Raw genomic sequence first — 21,970 nt, 5'->3', positions numbered from 1 at the left:
TATTCCTCTATATTTAAAGGTATGTGGTTAATATACAGAATTACTCATTAGTAGGCATCATTAGATACTAAAATAATTTCTCTTCTGGCTTTCCACACCCATTTAGAGATAGAAAAGCTTATTCTTTATTAAAAAAAAAAGAAAATGGCTAACTATCATCTCTCCCTACAATAACAAGCAAAGCAACAGAAATTTGATGTGTGAGATTCAAGCTTTGCAAACTATACTGCCAAAATACCTCAAAAATACATCATATTGGGAGAAACTGGGAATTTTCAGTATCATAACCTGTAAGCCTCTGGCTGCAAATATGCTTACAGTAAATATGAGTTATACAAGGAATAATCATAAGTACCATGAGGTGGCACAAAGATGACAAAAACATTCAGCAGAATCACTGTGCAAGTATATAGAAATTACAAATCATATAAGGTCTTAATTTAGCACTGGACTGAGTCTATGCAGACCTATCTAGACTCAATAATAAATCACACAATGATACATTAATTATTAACAGTCTTCTGTCTTCTGTTCTTGTACCAGATTTAGTTGCATGAGAGCAATAGAACTGTGTATTTTGAGTTCTAAGAGAACACTCTAAGTATTTTTGAAATTCATTTTTACATTTCAAGAGTAGTCAAATTTTACAAAGTAGCAAATTAAGCAGCAAGAGATCTAAGGTGCTGAGTAGGGATTATTTGGTTTATGAGCATGACATGTACTGCAAGTAGGACATAACAGGGGACTGAGTACAGAGCAAGAAAATCAGTACTCCTGAAGATGATTTCCAGTCTCAATACTTTGCTATGTGGCTTTAAGGAAGCTCTCAAATGCTGAAAGAATGAATTGTGTATGTTCTGAGCAACAGCTTCAGGTTTAGTTTTACAGAGCAAGACCAAAAATTTTAGAAACACAATTCAGCCAGGACAGAAATTCTGAGAACACTCTATCTACACAGAGGTTAATGTTTAGTTGATTCAGTCAGTGCTTTGTAGACATTTTAGTAAGTGTTTACTCTAAAACAGAAATCTAACGCTACAGAATCTGCTAGTGTTTACTCTAAAACAGAAATCTAACACTACAAAATCTGCCTCGGCACAATTCAAACTCAAGTCACTAAAATCTCTTTAAAAATCCCAAACAAAAAACCACCAAAAACCAAACCAAGAGCAACAACAAGAAAAAAATCCCCACTAAGACTGCCTTAAACCTATTGTATCTTTCCTTCAAGCATGGTTTTAAAATATTCTCAGCCTTGGGAATTCAGATCCAGCAAAAGAAGCAAAGAAAAATCTCAAGAACAGCATGTGATCTAAACATCATTTTTCCCTCAAGCTATTCTTAGATTTTCTTCTGACAAACCAACTATCCACAGTGACAACACATAAGAATCTGGGAATGTCATAGAATTGCTCTCCTGTTTAAAGAAAACCAAAACCAAACATCAAATCAACAAGCCCATAAAAAAACTCCAAAGATCGAAAACAAACTCTGATACTTTCTCACTGAGCTTCTTTGATTTTTCCAAGCCACAAACATCATGTTTTGAGTACCTGAATAAAACAGCCAAGTGACCTCATTTGTTTTCACTCACCTCCTGAAACCACCAGTTATGGTAACTAAAGCATCTGGTAGAAATTTACACACAGCATTCTTGACAATCAAGCTTACTGCATCCGCTTCTTCCTTAGATACACAGCTAACAAGATCTTCATAGTAGAGAAATCCTGGAAATCAAATGAAAAAATATGCCAATCACTCCATGGAATTATAAAACCTACACAGCTCAGGGGTGACCTCATGGTTCACTACAACACCCTGACAGGGCTTGGAGAGAGGTGGGGGATGGTCTGTCCTGCCATGGCTGCAGGGAGAGGACTAGAGGGAATGGCCTTGAGCTGAGACAGGGCAGAGTCAGAGGACATATTAGGAAAAATATTTTCCCTGTCAGGATGTTGAGGCACTGGAATAGGGAATTGCCCAGGGAGGTGGTGGAGTTACCGTCCCTGGAGGTGTTTAAGAGGCATCTGGATCTGGTGCTGAATGATACAGGTTAGGGTTTAGGGGTTCCAGCAGTGACAGGTTAATGGTTGGATTCAATGACCTTAGAGTCTCCTCCAACTTTGATGATTCTGTGATTCCAAGCAATTTAAAAATATGCATATTCCTATGTTATGAATGACATCATTTAGTTAGGAGCTCTGTTAGTCTAAATATTATTTTCACCTAATAATTTAGTATTCGCAAGACACTGCCACAAGAAAACGGATGTATAAATGAATTTTGCCTCCTGCTATGATTCTCTTATCAAATTCTTAGAGCACTGAGACACAAGTTTTTATGACACTTTCACCTTACCTGCTTTCTGCATTTTTGACAGCTTCAGGGTCTTTTCAGCTTTTACCTCTTCCACTGTTCGCAAACCCATTCTGTACCATTTCTCAGATGTCTTAACTCCCACTCCAAAGACTGAAGTAAATTGCTAAGGTCAGTAGAATAACACACATTTCAGTGTGGTTTTCTATAGGAGCAATGAATTAATAATAAGTAGGTAACAACGAGGTTTCACAGGAAAAATACTGGGCAGAGTTAATCCTACCTTGAAGATAAATAATAGCAAAATACAAACATATAGATTCAGCTTCCCTTCTTTGCATAGCTACACTGAACAGAGAACTGGTTTTATACATGGACAGTTCTCATTACAGTGAAGTCTAAGTAATAATACAGTGGTAGCCCCAGCAGCTTTATTCAATTTACATAAATATACACTTCCAACTAAGGTATGAAATAAGGATAGTAGTCTTTATTTTTACTGCATTTATTAATAGAAATGCAAACAGCAACATTCAGGAGCTGGATTCTCTTACACTGACTTCATAGAATAAGAGATGTCACAAGACTATCTCCATAATTGGACTGACATTATGGGTTTGTATTATATGCACTACCAGCTCTCAGCTGTACACATGATGTTGGTGTTGCAGCACTACCAAGAGATGGAGCCAGTGGGAACCCTGTGGCTCCTGAAATTCTCCACTCAGGACAACTGGGTCTCAAAGCTGCATGGAAACAGATGATAAGTACATGGAGACAACTAATCTATTCTTGCTCCATCCCTGGTATTGTTCAAGGCCAGGCTAGATGAGGCTTGGAGCAACCTGGGTTAGTGGAAGGTGTCCCTGCCCATAGCAGAGGGGTTGGAACGAGATGATCTTTCAGTTCCTTTCCAGCCCAAAGCATTCTTTGATTCTTATACTTCATTCCAAGACATATATTGGAGGTCACTTCCAATGTTGTTTTCCAAAATGGGATTAAATTTCAAGTAAAAATGGTAACTTGTAACATATAGTAAAATAGCCTTACAATTCTCAGTCCTCACATAAGCCAAGCTAAATTCATATACATTTTATTGGAGTACATATTTGACTATTGTGTCCATTGTGGAAAAAAAAATAAATGCCCAAATCTACCAGTGTCCGAAGTTTTTGTGTGGTTATATTCCATTTATTGCAAAGTAATTTTGTAGACTAAATTATTCCCCACGAAAGGATGTAAAGCAAAAATGTCACAGTTGTAAGCATTATTCAGTGGATCAATATCTCAGATGAACAGTGATATGAAAGCAAGAGGGAAAACTTTCAAGCTTGCCCAAGAGCACATTCTTTATGTTCAGTTTGTCAATACTGAAGCTCTCAATAGTTTCTTTGTACTTTTATAGAATTCAATGAGTAGCTGTGTAAGACATGAATAACTGCTGTTTTCCATTGAATCTGCAGCCTCTGAATTCCAATCATGTTAGCTTTATTTTGTGTTTTTCTAAAGAGATTAATTCTTTGGAAATAATTAAGATAAAGAAAGGAGAAAAAAATTAAAATCATGGATAATATTAAATAGGAATTACCCTACATTTTTAATAAAATGGATGAAATTACCTATTCTTTGTCTGAATCATGGGTGCTTATGAAAGAATGTCATTTTTTGAAGACTTAGATTGTTATCTTTTAATGTTTTTCTGGCACTAAAAGATTTTCAAAAGTGTCTGTTCTGGGTTTAAACTATTCCAAGCAAGTTAATTAATGTTGGGATAGAGAACTAAAGAAAATGGATTCTATGTCACTGTCCAAATTTTTAGGAAAAAAAAAGACAACAAACACCACATTTTTTTCTTTCCATACTAAAATCCATTAGCATTTGATATATTTATAGATGTCAATTTAGAGATGCTGACAACAGTGCAGTGCAAGTAGCCCATTTCTTCAACTGTGTATGTGGGCACTGCTTTTTTTTTCAGCTGGCAAAAGTGAATGACATGAACTTGTTCTCTGCAGCATCCACTTCTATAAGGAGGCAAACTCAACATGTCAATTCATGTACCTACATCTAAAACATAGGCTTTACTTCAGTCATTTGATAACTGTGATCCTGAGGCCAGCAGTGATCTTCTAAGTCATGATGAGTAATGCAGCAGTCACCAGGACCATGCTAAACAATAAAATCTAGGAATTCACTAATATGGGATTCTTCTTAACTTTCCTAGGAATTCATAAAAAAATTGGTGGAAACATTTGGCTACAACCACTTTAGCCAAAATGTCAAGACTATGCTCAGCTAACAAGAGAACCACATAAGTTTGTTGTAATTTCCATGTGAACAAGGCATAAAATATATTTGAGATAATTTGTCCCCTCTAGATGGGTTTTATTCTAATCTCCAAGAGATTATTTTAAACATTGAAATATAAGATTTAATGGCTGATCCTCAATCATACATTTTCTGAATATTGCTAGAGATAACATCAACAACTGTCACTGGACATCCTTGCATACCTGTATTGCAGGTCAGAGAGAATGGAAGAGCCTTTTGATAGCTCAAGTAAAAGTGAGGAGGAGAGAATTAAACAGTACCGTTTGATTTACTCTCTGTTCTAATTTTTTCTGAAGACAGAAACAGAGTGTTTATAGGGATTAAAACTGCAGATAAAATTGAAAAATTATTTGTTAAGTTTATATATCTCCAGTGGATAATTCAATGAATATTTCAGAAATGGGAACTGCAATATTTATGTTGTTTAGATTCCCTGCAACTATGAAGTAGTGTTACTCTGAACCTACAATCTGCCTAACAAAGAAATACCTCCAGTCCTCTTCCTTCTGCCTCACACCAAAGAGAATGACAATAGATCTGAGTCATCTTATTCACCTGGCATTTTCTTAATGCCAGAATAAGATGGTGTGGTGTTAAAATTATAATCAGCTGAGGCAGGAATAAACCCAACATTGCATTAAACTGACAGCAGAGTATGCATTGCATTAGGTTTCAGGGAAAAGTGATTGTTTAGTTCAAGTTTAAGAGCAACTATGTATGCATCATATTAATTAAAAAGAGAAAATCATTTCACCATTATTCCTTACTCCAGCACAGTTTCTCAATCTCCCTTTCTCTTTATCCAAGACCTTTCTTTCTTTATACTTGATATCGGTTGTTCCTTTATAATAAAATTGATGGTTATGTCTAAGTTCTACTAAAGGGAGGGAAATTTTAACCAACAGCAATACACCAGAAAGGATTTACCTTAAATGCCTTGTATCGCTCATCATTGAGAACTTCCTTAACTCTAGAACTCTCTCCCTCCTCAATAACCTCCTGAACAAAGAAAAATGTTGCTTGTAAAAAATATATTTAAAAAATCACTGTTAAGTTCTTACCACAATGATAAGATTTAGTAAAATAGTCTAAAAGCTTTATCAGTCTGTACAAACAGGAAGAGCACCCTCAGCAAGCATATTCTTTTATTCCACCAGGATCAAATTCTGCGATCCCTTTAAAGACAGAAAATTACTGAAGGATGAAGGAAAAACTGGAACCACAGGATAAATTTCACAGTCCTTATTTACTCATAAATTTACTCAAGGATGAAGTAGAAACTGGGATCATGGAATATATTTCACAGAACTTAATTCACAGCCAGAAAACAGTTATTTATCATAAGCTATCAAAGACTCCCGAAAATTAGATTTCATTTTTTGGTTGAGTTTATTTCTCTTAAAAGTAAGAGCATTGTAAGAACAAATATTTTTTCCTGGAGTGTACAGTTCTTCCAGTCTGTCTGATAAAAACTAAAATCAAGACAAAAAAAAAAAAAAAGCCACAATAAAACCCCAACAAATCATCCGATTTTTCTGTGGGATCCTAACTGAATTCCCAGCCCCCAGGTATTAGGTACAAAGTGCACTTCAGAAGTTACATTCTTAACTTGTGGAGTGAAGCAAACAAAGAGACAGGGTGAAGTACAACACTCAGCAGTGACCCCTCTCCAGACAGCTGAGACCTCTTGATCAGCTGCCTGATGAAATAGTAACACCTGAAATGTCTTGAAAGGTCTAAGAATTAAAGAAAAAAGCAGGGAATACTCAAAGTTCCAGTAAGAATGTAAAGTTCATCCATTACCTAGATAAAAGTCTCTGCTATATCTCTTAGCAAGGTAGGATTTAACACTAAAGTACTGAAATATTTACCACTTTAGCAAAAATAGTATTTCTAATAAAGCATTCAGGTGAGCAAAGTGATGTTGCCAAGAGCAGAAGTCACATGAACAAAACTATTAACAGTTAACCTGTCACATCCAAATCAGAGTGAGTCTTTGAAAATGACATGGAAAGTTGATAATGCATTATTCATTGCTTGGTGTTTATTCTCTTGATACCTTTATTCCTAAGGGTGAGGGTTCCATGACAGAACCTTGTGTTACTACCAAAGGTTTCCAGAAATCATTCTATTCTTGGTAACAGGGATAAGATATTGTTATTACAGGAAATACAGAATGTTGTGTACATACACACAGGTATCAATGCTGCACCCTGTGACCTCTAAATGTACATCTGTAAAAGAATCAATTGGCAGATAAATCAGAAGTACATTACCTCAAGGACATCTCTGACTTGGTCCCCCATGCAAGGCAACCCTTGTATATCTTTCATTCTGGTTACTGGAAATGGAAGAGATTTCAGCAGAGAAGCTGCCCTCAGAAATTCCAGGCAGAATATTTCATTTTCTTTGAACTCATAATTTTCAGCCATTATCTCAAAGGCATCCTGGGGCAGAAGGGAGGTACAGGAAAAAAGTAAAAGGTTAATAAAGGCTTAAAATATTCAGTATACTCCTTAGAAAAGTTACATTGTATGCTAATTCAAGAATGAATTCTTTGCACTGGGGTGAAAAGATAGAGTTCATTTAAAAAAAAAAAAAAAAAAAAAAAAGTTTAATTTTCTAACCACTTGAAATTTTCCAGGTGTCAGAAAAACTGCATTCTAGAGACAAAAGTAAGAAAATATTTTGACCTGTAGCAGAGACAAACTTGAAAAGCTTTTGTGAAATATGGTTTCTGCATTCTAGGATTATTTAATAAATCAATGTGAACTAGAATTGTGCCCAACAAAAAGTAATCCAGCAGGTCAGTATGCAACAACTCCATTTTCAGACAGAGCTAAATAGGAGTCTGTGGCAGTAAGAGAAATCACCTTCTTTTTGAACTTGTAGCCATGCTTCTATTTAGTAATTTTAGAAACAAATGCTCTTTTCCCTCATTTTTCAGATGTATGACCTATGCAAAGAGAAACACATTTTCTTTATGGTTCTTCAGCTATCTATGGTTTGGTTTATTTGACACAGCACACAAAACTACTTGGAGAATGTCTGTATAAATTTTTTTTAAATCCATATGCAATTTATGCAGCTTTGAGGTCTTTCTCCCGGAAGGAGATATATGTGAATACATATATATTAATAACATCAATTTTTAGAAATCATAGAATAATAGAATTTTTAGAGCTTGGAATGGACCTTAGAGATCATCTAGTCCCAACCCCCTGCCCTGGGCAGGGACACCTCCCACCAGAACAGGTTGCTCAAGGCTTTAGCCAACCTGGCTTTGAACACTGCCAGGGTTGGGGCAGCCACAGCCTCCCTGGGCAACCTGTGCCAGTGTCTCACCAAATGAATTCAATCCATTCAAATGAAATGCAGGGAACAGACCACACAGTGGTGTAGTGGCAGTTTTTCGGATGGAACAAATGATGCAAAATAATAAATATTAAATATTTGTAGTATCACTGTGTGAGTCTGTCCCAAGCCCACTAACTCATGTGACAGCAAATCCAGTGAAAATTACTTCCTATTATATCTGTGGAATTGAGAAAGGCACTTGTCATGCTGCATTGAAGGAATAAAGTCTGATTTGTTACGAACTGTAGTGATAGGACAAGGAGTAATGGGTATAAATTGAAAGAGGGAAAGTTAGATTAGATATCAGGAAGCACTTTCTGCTGTGAGGGTGGTGAGACACTGGCACAGGTTGCCCAGGGAGGCTGTGGCTGCCCCAACCCTGGCAGTGTTCAAAGCCAGGCTGGATCAAGCCTTGAGCATCCTACTCTGGTGGGAGGTGTCCCTGCCCAGGGCAGGGGGTTGGCACTGGATGATCTCTAAGGTCCATTCCAACCCCTTAACATACTATGATACTATGATTTAATCAACAACATTATACTTGATCTATCAACATTTAGAACATTAAAATAGAACTTAAAATTAAATGTATCTTTCACAATGAAGGTAGATTATTTACATGTTGCATTTCATTCTTTGGTCAATTTTAGAAAAATAGACCATCTAACATAGTGTGTTTTTCAGATTATAAAGCATTATAGTCTCATGGAAGCAAAATTAAGCATTTACTCAAAATCTTCAAGAAAATGTTGTCCCTACTGAGCATAGGATTTGCAAAACTTTCCTCTTAATGAAAAAAAAATATTATATTTCAATTGGTTTGAAAGTATCTCTTTAGAAAAAAAAGTACCATAGCTGAACAAAACCATTTCACTCTCCTTTTTGTTTCTCCTGTATTAACATGTTAAAATGTATAAAATAATTAATTAGGACTTGCTACAGAGAATTTTTTTATTTTTTATCACCAGTATAACTTCACCCCTTGACCTCTCTAAGAATCAGTTACCTGTTCTCTGTATCACTGGAAGAATCCTCCCCTTAGCTGCATATTTATTTATCAGCTATCCTGATTAGTAAGGACTGTGCAATTCCATTTTGATGGCATCTCATGAAAGACGTCACAAGAAAGACAGCTGTTTAGCAACTTGCTTGATCTGGAAGTTTCAACTGCCATTTACATTCAACTAGCCCTTGGGTATCAGGAATCAAAGGGAGAGAAGAGAAAGCTCCTTTGAAAGAAAATTGCCCCCAAAAAAAATAAAAAAAAATACAATCTATTATAAAAATAGTACACAATCTTAACTTCCTAACAGTTGTCTTTAAAGCTCTTGCAGTGGCTAATTGTTAGATATGTTCAACTATTATTCGTTTTTCCACATTTAAGATCTTTATTTACTTGACAGATTAGGTTGTACGTAATTACATACTTTTTTTTTTTGTAAAGACAGGTGAACATTATAGTTTCCATTTAGAAAAACTAATGCAGAAAAAAAAGGTGAAACTACCAATTTGAGGCCATGAGAACCATGGATTCATCTGAGTTTGTATATGGAAGAAAAAACAAGCATAGACTGTGCTGCAAAGCAAATGGGGAAGTATATTTTACCATTGGGGTGACAGGAGTCAGATATTTCCTCTGCTATGAGGTTTTTTAGATGTTCTCCCATGTTCTTACTCTTTTTATTCTTTATCATCTTCAAAGATTCTTTCTTACTATGCAATAGAAGATGTTAATTTTTGCTTACTTTACTTTTATTTCCCTCTTCATAATCTGTACACATGAATACTCAAGAGAGTAGTGCTTGGCAAGATATTTCTTCCTCCAGTTAACACTAACAGCATTAATCAGGGGCAGAACTACCTTCTTATTAAAATAGTCCATACAGATAAACATAGCCAGAAAATAGTTCTCAAAAGCAGCTGCTCAGCAGTATGTTTTAATGACAGAGAGTGGCAAAGTTATCTTCATGATTAGGATGCTCAAAAAGTCTAGGGATGTTTTATTCTCACTCCCAACAGGCAGCCTCACACATGAACATCTAAATAGATGGATTCTACACCAAATAATCAGCCATCACAATAAATGTGTCTGCATATACCAGCACCACTGCTGCTTTGGAGAGGCATTAGCCCCTTCCTACTAGCAGGAGGGCAGTTTCCAGAAAAGCTGTGTCACCATCACTACTGAAAAAAACATTCACATGGAGCATTTGACTCAGGGGCTGTAGATAATCAATGAGAAAATATAAGCAAAACATTTTTTATGACTCTAGTTTGCACTCTTCAGTGTTTTCCTGCCTTTGTGAAGCTCATTAAGCTGTTTTAAATAAACAATTAAATAGTATTGAATATTCATTATTCCCTGTACAAAACATTGCCTGCAAATGCTGCAACTAATTACAGATCTTTTTACATGAAACTCCTTTTGATATTCTTTTTGATAAAAACTTTTTATTTTTTTTAAAGAAAGCAAATGGAGTTTCTATTGAATAGTATCATTCATATTCAATAATATTCCAGAGGGGAAAAGCATATCAAACTCTTATAGTAGGTGAGCAAAGTCTTGCAATCTAATAGATCTCTGGTGAAGCCTACTTATGGTGATATAAAAAGAAATGATACTGACCCCTCGTTTCTTCTAAACCTTCATGTTTCTTACATTAAGCACCTCATCATCACTTTATCAATCAGATCAATATGCAGATTTCCTTTTTAAAAAATACTAGTGGAAAACGAAACTAAATTTCCAAAGATTTCTGGCACATAATTTTAATAATCTTCAGGGTATTCTGCAGAGTCTGCTCTAATTACATCTGAAAGATAGTTGGGCTACATTTCAGTTCCTCAAGTTACTGCAAACTTTGCTTTTATGTCTGAACTTGTGGAACGTGTGTTGGTGACTATGGAAAAATTTGGGGATTGCTTGGGCTTCCAGATCGCATTGGGTTGATCCAAAAGTACACAAAGATTTTGTTGAACTGTGTTACAAAAATGATAGATGCAGAGAGAAAATTTGTAGCTCATTTAATATCTGGTATTTAAGACCTAAGAAGATGAAATATCATTAACAATGCAAAGTTACTAATAAGCAATTTATACATGTGAAAATGCACACTAAACACTAAATATATAAATGCTAAATAGCACAAAAGTGAAACCAATAAAAAGAGGAAGATTCCTAACTAACATGAGAATGATTCTCAGGAGGAAAAAAAAATTATCAATAAGGCTATGCTGGTTTCTGTCTGCTGAACAACTGACCCAATAATGCTTAGCATGAATATTGGAGTACAAGTCATGCAGAAAAGCAAAAGAAACCAAAGGTCCCATGCTATCCTTCATACTATCCTGCTTGTTTCCACACAACTGTCAGAGCAGATCCATTGCTACTTGCAAAATAATCTTTAAGAAACTCAGTTTAAGACTCTGCCAGAACAGACATCACAATACTACCCCACTAAACCCCATATTTTAAACCTGTTTTTTAATCTGTTTTGTAAAGAAATTATTACAGCTTCATGGACAGAGCACTTGCCTTATTCTCATGTCCACACTCATAACTCCTCTGCTGCAAGGCCATGGAAAGCTGCTTCAGACCTCTCTGACATTGTTTCTCCTGCTGTATTTCATTTGCTCTCTGTTAGGACTGTGAACACTTCAAGGCTTCAATTGTCTTTTACAGTGTTTTTGTACAACATCTCTTATAAAAAGGCCCCTATCTTACTTGAGCCTGCAAATGCCACTGCAGCACAAATAAAAGAACTATTAACATACCACTGTACAGGTAAATTTAATCCATAACTAAATAGCAAAGTGTGATAAAAAAATTATATCTGTTTGAAAAACTATGATATTTAGAGCAGCAATTTGTTTTAAATTGTTTTTCCTCTCACTGTTTGCTACTTGAAGTTTATTTAGCAATTTGTAAATCCAAAGGATGGGTCCTAGTTCTTATCATGTCAGTGTTGTCAGTGTTTGGTGTCAATTCAAAACTGACCCAAGTTTTGGAATGTGCCTTTCATTCAAACTATTTTTTCTCTTTTTTGCCCAGTGTAAGTCCTAACTTCATGTTTCAATGGGAAGAGATATAAGGCATGGGAATACCTTTTGTATAGACCGAGAGAGAAAATAAATACTTTCAGGTGCATATTTCAAGGAGAATTGAACAACTTGAGCCACCCTGTAATGCTGACAAACGTGATTCCAAATAAAATAAAAAATATGTCTTTGTCTGAATGTTCTTTTTATTGTATTTGAACTGAAAAGCACAACACTTGCCCAGATCCAAAGATTTCATCATGTTATCTTACATCTGCTGGAGAAACAAAGGAATGAGAGAATGAGAACAGTAATAGCAACAGCATAATGTGCACAATCTCAGGATCCTTGTATACACATTGTTCTTAGAAAGAAATATGTTTGGTCCAGCTGCTCCTCATAATAACCAATCATAACTAGTTCATTTCATAAAACAGAGTGGAACTCTTGAGAGATTTCCATATTTTTCCACATAACGTAAAAGAATAGAATTCTGAGATAAGATCTGCTGACACAGCACAAAACTGCAGTTAGAGTGTTCATCACGTAATACTGTCCTAGATAAAAAACACATGGTGTAGTAAGAAACATAAATACAAAATGTATATTGCACATACTAACATGGACAAAGAAAGCAACATAGGTTTGCTATATACATACAAATTTGGATTGCTGAAAGGTGTAGGTGTATTTACATTCTGTGTATTTTAGGGCGCACCCTCCCGCTTACCTTAAAATGAGGAGATATTTATTCCTTAACCAAGCCATCAGTTGATTTTGAATAGGTATATACTTTGCATACATTTAAAAAATTAGCAATTTTGAGGTCCAGTCTGGACTGAAGTAAGCTATGTCAGTAAGGCACTACATGTTATTAAGAATATCCATTCAGTTAGTGCTTTTCTACTTATATAGCCCCAAGTTCATTATAAAACTAAAGTTGAGGTTCTCCTGAGGTCTGTTTTAAAATGGAATAATAATAATTGCTTGAGCCACTGGCACAACTGATACATGTTTCTGCAGATACAAAATAAGAAAACTGAAAAGGGAATATTTTTTCTCTAACAGAGTGGAAAGGAAACTAGGCATCTTTCCCATGCTAAACATCCACATTCTCATTACCATGAGTAACAGCCAAAGCAAAGTAACATTCAGCAGCATTAGCAATAAGCCTCAGAATCACAGAACCATTTGCCTCTGACTTAATTAGTTTCTTCTGTAAGAATTAAATTGTATTTTCCTCACAGAAGAATGTCTTCCTGAATTTTATTGCAGTCTGGTATTAATATTCAAATCCAACAACCCCTCTCAGGCACAGCAGAATGACTCCTTTTATTTTTGCACAAGGAAACACAATTCAGCCCCCAAGTGTATATTTTCAGTGGGAGAAGGAGGCTAGCTCCAAATGAGCCACAGAACAATATTGTAATAATATATTCCATAATAACATTACTGTTTGTGAAAAACATAAAGGAAACATGCTACGAAACAGACTCCAGTCAAAGGATTTGCTCTTTTCTTTTGCAGCTTTATCCCCCTGAACAGCTTCACCTGTGGATTCAGGGTTATGTGTTCAAGTGCATTCCTGAAACACCCAAATCAATAAAGCCTGTGGCAGTGGTTCTCAGCCTATGTACCATGAGATCACAGAGACACAGATCATGTGAAGCCCAAGTCTGAAGCCTTTCTACGCCACGAACTGACATACAATGCCACTGTCTCCTCCTTGGCATGCAATTTGACATACTTAGTCTATTCTTGGCACAACAAGTCTTGTTACTACTCAACAGCTCATAAAAAAATAATTGTCTAGGATTTGCCCCACACTGAACATAATAATGAAACCTTGACATTTCCACAGTTTTTATCAACCCTTCTTGTAGCTTCTTCCATGGTGTAAAGCCATTTTGTTGCAACTTTCTGCAAGTTATTACAGGCTATGACAATAGAAAGGAAACATGAGACAGCTGAACAGAGAAATAGCATCTAGTGTGTTAAACCACCACATTTTCTTCATGAGCTCTCATAAACTATCTCTGCTATTTGACTTTAATAAGTGCTCTTGCACAATGAAATACATGCAGAACAGGACTCAAGATTAAAACTGATCACTAATTATCAATTTCTCCAGAAATCAAGTCCCCAGAAGTGCCTCTCCCAAGAAATCAGCACATCTGAATCCTTGTTGTACACACATCAGTGCCTATTGGTGACTCTTCAAACCTAACTACTACACTTTGTCAAACACAACGACTACTTATTTGAAAGAGGAGTTTGATACAGTATATCAGGGCAAAGTCCAGTAAAAGGAAGAATCCAAGAGTTCATCCAAGAATGCATAAGCAAATAATAGCTCTGTATCCCTGTCATACACAAGATCAGAAAACAATTTGGTCAAGCTAAGCAAAGAACACAGAAAAATCTGTAAGGAAAGGGAACCACTCTGGCTCAGAGAATGAAGCTGTTATAACAAAATACTACCATCAACACATAATTCAAGATGGTTTGGACCTAATTTTCAAGATGTATGGTATTGAGGCAGGGAAAATCTGTCATTTAATGGTTGGCTGCCCACAGCATGCACAAGCGAATTATACCAATGCTTCAGTGCATTTGCTAAGTGCTTGCACTGAAAAATCTGTTGGAACACTTTTATTTGAGAACGTGAATTACAGGTTTAATACAAGGCTGACAAAACAACAGCAAATCTAAAATTCAGGCTCCTGTGACATTAGGCAGACTAACTGCAGGTCTCCAGGTAATGGGCAAGCTCTGGCAGTCCATAAACACCCAAGCCTTCAGCTGTCATTGCAAGCTTTGGTTGCAAAGAATAAAAGCAATAGCCCTAAGGAGTTCCATTACTACTGTCAAGGTGGAGATGCTAGACAGACTTACACACATTATCAACTTGTCCAGTTCCACTTCCAAAAATAAAATACAGCATGAACTCAGAACAGTTATTCTCAAAGAATGAAGATGAAAAACTGACACCTTTGTCACTACAAAACCTAATTTCTACCCAGACTCAGAAATGTTTGATATATAGGATAACAGAAGGGAGTCTCAGTACTCCAGTCATCAAACTCCACTGCTTCTAATGTGCTCAGCTAAATTCATTTATCAAATACAAGTTGTACTCTGACATTAAGACTGCTGCAATGATAAACCTGGATATAATTTAGAGGCTGCCTCTGTGAGACAGAGGTATAACAAACCATTCAATGAATATGCTCAAAACGTTAATGATAATTTCAAGTCTACAACTTTGTGCCTTCTAGGAGCAACCATTGTACTTTGGTATTATCCATCACAATTACTTTTATATATAGAAATATCATATTAATATATCTATGTAGGACATATTGCTATAGAAAATTCAACAGGGAGCCAGACTGCCACATTCCACCTTTTCAGGAATTGTACAACTAAAACACTTAATTCCTTCTTCACCAAGAAGGTTCGTATTTTACATAATCTGTCAGTTATGCCATCTTTGGTCTGACATTTTCCCCTACAGCAACTTGTATTTGATATTTGTAAACAGTGCAATAGAATAATTGCTTCCAAGAGGTTAAATGGTAACATTCACAGCCCTGTTTTTTCTAGCAGAAGGTGGGACACAACAGCCACTTCAAAAGAAGCAGTTTGGGGGATGTTGGCATCATGGGGGTTAGAAGGCACCACAGGTGGTCTCTAGTCCAAGCTCAGGCTCAGAACAGGATCAAAACTCAATTCTCATTACTTTGCTCAAAAAGAGATATTTTCTTGAATAAACAAACAGTTTAACCTACTTCAGTACTGTAAACACTATTATATAATTGATACAATTGATGATTATTTCAAAGCATCACTACAAGGCAAAATTTAAGATGCTTAATTTTTAACTGTGTCTTTGCAGATTAAGATATTTTGGAGTTGCTTGTAGGTTTATTTTTAGTTCTGAATTCCCAGAAGTTTTAGTGTTTACCTTCTAAATGTTTTCTATTCACAAATAACTGATATCTGTTGTGATTCTTTTAATGTGGATTTTAGAAATAATATTTACGTGAAAGATTTGGGCATATTTATAGGAGCACACAAAGCAGAATCATAAAAACTACAAATAATACAAAATAGGTAATAAAGCTTTAGAAAGATGAGATGTTTCATGTTGTAGTTGAAACATGTGAATGTAACTATGCCAGATGTATTCAGACTACACTACATTAAAGCCTCTGGCAAATGTTTCCTTTTGAATAGGGGTCACTAAGTGTCTAGAGCCAGTCAAGAGGAGCCATAGGGCACAATAACTTAACAGGAATTTAGACCAAAGGACTCAGACTCTTTATTACCCACCAAAAAGTGTAATGTTATGAGCACTAACCAGGATATACAACAGTGTCCAAGATTACTATTTAACTAGACAATTCAAGGGGTTTTTTTGGTCATGTTAAAGTAATTACATTGATCATGCAATCTGTTTTCATAAATAAGAAAGTGTGAAAACTTAAAGCTTAGAACCACACTTGGAAGAACCAAACACCTGGGCAGTAAGGCAGCACAGCAATTGTGAAGCACCTTGGACAGAAATAAACCAAACTTTTGCATATCATCACTTCTAGCTTGTTCAATAGGACTGTGATGAGAGGCTAAAAGACATTTTCAGAATGTTATTCTATCATTTGTTTTAAAAATTCATGTGTTTACAAGCTATTAGAGTATTTAAAGATCCACTGTGTTAAGCTTTCAGCAGTACTTAAAGGATGCAATTAAGCCTGCACTCAATTTTAATTTAAGTATGGCAGATTTATATCTTCTTCTAATTGTTATTTTGCTGCCTGTTTACCCATAAATTTGCTGAGGGTGCCATAAAAAATACTGATGCCAGTACTATATTAATTATTTTACTTATATTAGTTTTGGTTTCATGGATAGAACAAGTAATACCGTGAATTTCTTGTTGTAGTTATTTAAAGTTGTCTTCCTTTGACACGAATACTGAGATACTTGTCTTGCAATAAATGATGGCACTTCCAGTTCAGGTGTATTCAAAGGAAGAGATTGATGTTGTTCCTAACAAGGAAAGAAAAAAAAGGGTTGGTGACACACTGTCAAACATCTTAAAAATACAAACAATATATTTCATGAGCACAAAATATGTAACTTTAAAGGTAAGGCAATAGAATAATAATGTTCCTGCCATCTTCCTAGGTAAAACATGTGATTTCACATTGGCTGCACTGACAGTACCAGTTTATGTGGTGATTACTGGGATTTCTCATTTTCTGCAGTAAGTTCTTGCAGGGAGTTTTCAATGGCATTGCCATTTAAAAAGAAAAAAATCTTTCAAAAAGGCATCTACTGTTCATACAGTAAGACTGAAAAACTACAAAGCTCCCACCAGAACAGGTTGCTCAGCACTTCATCCAACCTGGCTTTGAACACTGTCAGGGTTGGGGCATCTACTCCCTCCCTGGGGATCCTGTGCCAGTGTCTCACCACCCTCACAGGAAAAAACTTTTTCCTAATATCTAGCTTAAACCTCCTCTGTTTCAATTTGTACCCATTGCCCCTTGTCCTGTTACTGCAGCTCCTAAGAGTCCCTCTCTGGCTTCCCTGTAGGTCCCTTCAGATACTGGAAGGTTGCTATGGGTCTCTATACAGCCTTCTCTTCTCTGGTCCTGACCAGTGAGGACCTGGAAAAAGACAATCTTGCACTGTTTTTATGCTGCTTTATAACCCTTTAATTCCTTTGCTTTCATTAAAAGTGCCAAATCTGAAATAGTTTTGGAAAACACATACTTCTCAGCATTTCTGTGTGGTTTTTGCTCCTTGTCATTTTGTCTGAAAACTTTTGGCAGATCTGTCAAAAATGTATGGCATTGCACTATCCAAAAGCCACAGGGAAAGGGTTCAACAAGAACAAAAAGTATCACAAAGATACACAGAAGAAATTTTCACTCCAATAATGGAATGATGAGCCCTTTCTGCCCTGTATCCAAAGATGCAGACATAAAACCAGCCAGCATCTGCACAAGGCAAACCTATAAACATGTGTATGTGCCTTCACAACCACAGCCCCCACGTATAATTTCATGCTAAATTGCCTTTGTATTTGATACAAAGTAGTTAAATAACAGTATTCACACACACACAAAAGGCATTTGCTTGCACAGCAGAAGGAGCAGTGAATTATATGGCAGTTTTCATAGTATACACTAAAAGGAAGAAAGCTATTTTATGTGCAAGACCACTCTTGGGAATACCCAAAATGGGTTTCAGTCAGGATCAACAACACAACTCATCCACTTTTGCACACATTAATAAATTATCTTTTAAAATTGATTTTAAATCATAGAAACTATGATTGATTAGTGCTAATATACTGCTAGAAATGATAGTGCCAGCTGCAAAGACTGTGAACAAACAGAATGTTACTGAATAGAATATATAATAAGTTGCTCTCTTTATTGGTACACAGGCACACCAAGAACAAAAGCCCTACATGTAAAATTTCCTGGCATTGTGATGTGCACAAGATTAATGCAGAAAATCCATGCATTTAAGAGGGTGATAGACTGGACATAACCATCCTGTTCCTACCTTAGCAAAGATATTTGGGCATTTTTGTTAATCAGTAAGAGTTATGCATTTAATTAACGGGACTTGATTATGTATAACAACAGAAAAAACTTTGAATAGAAATAAACAGCAAAAAAATTTAGAAAAGAGTAATTACTATAGTCTGATTTTAGGGGAATATAATGATGCTTGCATGAGAACTATAAAGATGATCTATCAGCAGCAGAACATGAGCAGAATTGATACTGAGTTTAGGTGGGAAAACCAGATGGGGAGACATTATTTGTATAGGCTATGGGACAAACTTAAAGTTTCATCAATAGTGATTACAGTGTAGAACAAGCAATCCTAGAAATTCACGACCTCAAAAATAGCTTGTAGCCATGGGAAGAAACAACTACAGATATGAGAAAAATGTAAGCATTAAAATTCCTTTTTCATTTTTTTCAGTTAACTCTACTACATTAAAATGAAATGATGGTACACTGCACAGGGGTAACCACTGAGAAATACCTAAATGTGTAGGCTACTTAATCACCAGAGTTAATCAGAGTTTGTACCCCATATCCAGGCTGCACTAATGGTGAATGTCACCTGCTACTCCTTCACAGTGACATTTTCCACACAGCCTTAGCAGGAAAATCAGCCTGTACCACTAGCATCAGGTTGTACGGAAGAGAGACTTAGTTGCAGAATTAATCTTGTGGGGGAGTACTTTGGTCTTTGTCAAATTGTTTTCAGCGCACAAAGGAATGTAATGACATAGGGAAATAACAGAGAGAGAATGAAGCAGCAGTGAATAAGGTGCACAGATAGAACCAGCCAGCAGCTTTGTGAAGTCCAGAGAGCATTGATCAAATAATAAATTCTGCTGATATCCAGCATTTTATGAAGAGAAGGCAGCCAGTTTATAAGATTCATTTTATTTTCTGGGAAGCTCTGTCTGTCAGTATGAAGAATTTCTTCCATTAGTTAGAGCCTCTCTCTTTCACAAGGAAACAGAGTGAGATGCTCCAGAAAATACTAAATATGAGTTGCTTGACACACAATAAGGCAAGGGATCAAAAGATGGCACTTTCTTTTCCTAACGTGGAGGAGAATCCTTTGTTCAAAGAAATAAATCTCTTTTCCTTTCTAGGAAAAGAAAAAAACCAAACCAAAACAAACAAATAACCCCACACCAAAACCAACCAACCAACCAAAAACCAACCAACAAATAAACAACAAATAAACTAAGTTCTGGGTTCTAACTGAGGATAAGGCAGAAGAGATGCAGTCACAGCACAGTTTAAGGCTGCTGAGTGCACTGAGCCCCTAATATGGTGCTCTTCCTTGTTATCCCTATGCAAGCTTCCACTCTGCCTCTCTTCCATTACCCAGGAAACTGCACTATCTAGCATATGGGGATGCCTGTCAATACTTATGAATGTCCATGCCCTGCTGTTTTCAAGTATACACATCTGCTTGTGGTGGGAAATTTGTCTCTGTACCTTGGCCAGATAAATATTTTGATTTCCCTTTAAAAGGGATGTTCAGCTCCCACATTTCCAAAGCCTATCAAATTAAATGATGGCTATTAACTATAAAAGTCAACTGTTACTGAATGAATCAATAATAATTCAGACCATCTTAGATCTGGTCACCCAACCTTTTATACTCTATAAATCACTAACATCAAGCATCTCTCGGATCATTCACAACCACAGAAAGATGTACTTTAATGACAATTGTAATTAGTGTGTTAGCTAATGGTCTGTAACTCTGACTTTATACCCCTTGTTTTGCATGGAGAAGGGCATTTCTTTTTAGCAATACATTAAAACAAGTGTCCTGAATGAAGAATGACCTTCCAAATAGGCTACTGTAAGATCTGAAAGATGAAATCTTACTGCTATTGATATTAATGGGAGTTTTGCCACTAACCTACATGTAGACAAGGTTTCACCCGAAACATTTCCCACTGCAATCCATTCCTTTTACCTCAAAACATTTATGATGTAGCCTAAGTTCAAGGTTTGTTAATTCATTTTCATTTCACATTTTACAAGCCTGACATAATGGACGAAATTTGTCTTCAGTGAAATTCCAATTAAATTACATTATGTATGAGTTCAGCCTAGTACTTAAAAAGAAAATTAACCTTTACTTCAATCCTTCCTCATTTCTCAAGGCAGAAAAAAAAAATTAGCACAGTGACACTGCAACAATAAAATTAGTTTTAAATTTGCTGCACTTCCAGAATCCTGTTCCTTCCTAGTTTGCTTTACAAAACTGTTTATTACTTTAAAGCAACAATATAATTAAGATTGGTCTTAACTATAAGCTTTAAAGTTAATGGCACAGCTGCCACTGTCTTCCTTATTGTACTCTACAATATGTACTCATTTATTAGCATGAAATCTTTATGTTTCAATAAAAACAGAAGCTCTTACTTGCAGTGCCAGTCTCAAAGTATAATAATGATCTCCTGACTGTGCTGATACCTTTTCCAGAAGTTTGTGCTCCAGCAGTATTCCAAAAGGACTTTTATATGCAAGAAAACTAAGGTAGCAGTCTTCTCATTGACTAAAATAGATAAATAAATAAACGAGTATATAACATGGGGGAATTTTGGAGAAAAACAGAGTCATTTCTTGCTTTGAAACAAAAAGGTTACGATAAGGTATTTTTTAATATCTCTAAATCTATAGATCTTCAAGCACTGCTGAAATTAAGGATTTATATAAAAAGCAATTTGGCTTACTTTTAATGTTGTTGTGAAATTCTCAAAGTTCACAAGATTTTGCTCATGTTTTTGATTTACTTCTTGCTTAGAGAAAGTTTTTGCGCTCCCTGTATTTATACTTTTATGGCCTGTTAGATAACATAATGCTATAGTTACATGGTTTCCTTTTTTTCTTTCTGTATTAATTTCTTTGGTCTATTCTCCCTCCAGCAGATTCACTGAAAATATTATAAACATACTGCAAAAGTTTTTCTTTGGAAGGAATTCAAATACAAACACATATTCTGTCACAGAATCACACAGAGTCTGAGGGAGACAGCTCCATCTGGTGTATTCACTCCCCCTCCCCCCCAACCCAAAGTGTTATTAAACAGTAATTCTTATCATTAAAAACCTGAAAAATAATTTCTGGCAATTGAAATGAAAACTGACTGAAAAATAATTATTCAGGGGCTACAGTTTTTCCTGGGGAAGGGTGGTATTGATGAATCATCCTTCATAATCTAAAGATCAGGATAAAGCAGAAGCAAATAGTGCAATATTGCTGTTAAATATTCAGGAATTCTCTGCCTCACTGGAAGGCACATGGTGCAGATCCTGCTGTGGCCCCAGGGTTTGCAGTGCGGTCACAGCTCACACAGAGCC

At 35.9% G+C, this 21,970-nt stretch overlaps 1 protein-coding gene across 1 annotated transcript in view; it reads right to left on the bottom strand.

Annotated features, from left to right (window-relative positions):
* The window catches only part of DNTT (DNA nucleotidylexotransferase), a gene marked incomplete at its 3' end in the record, with an annotated part of 67,538 nt that overhangs the window by 40,095 nt on the left and 5,473 nt on the right, over nt 1-21,970 (bottom strand). Inside the window, exons 3-7 of the mRNA XM_009072904.1 lie at nt 16,966-17,091; nt 6,924-7,094; nt 5,575-5,646; nt 2,359-2,482; nt 1,595-1,727 (exon numbers count right to left, since the gene is read on the bottom strand). Coding sequence (XP_009071152.1) covers nt 1,595-1,727; nt 2,359-2,482; nt 5,575-5,646; nt 6,924-7,094; nt 16,966-17,091 — 626 coding nt within the window. The remainder of the gene's footprint in view (nt 1-1,594; nt 1,728-2,358; nt 2,483-5,574; nt 5,647-6,923; nt 7,095-16,965; nt 17,092-21,970) is intronic.

The sequence above is a fragment of the Acanthisitta chloris genome, unplaced genomic scaffold (genome assembly GCF_000695815.1).
Source record: "Acanthisitta chloris isolate BGI_N310 unplaced genomic scaffold, ASM69581v1 scaffold1114, whole genome shotgun sequence".
Classification (NCBI taxonomy): domain Eukaryota; kingdom Metazoa; phylum Chordata; class Aves; order Passeriformes; family Acanthisittidae; genus Acanthisitta; species Acanthisitta chloris.
Note: the sequence above shows the minus strand (reverse complement) of the source record. Positions and strands in the feature narration are given on the sequence as shown.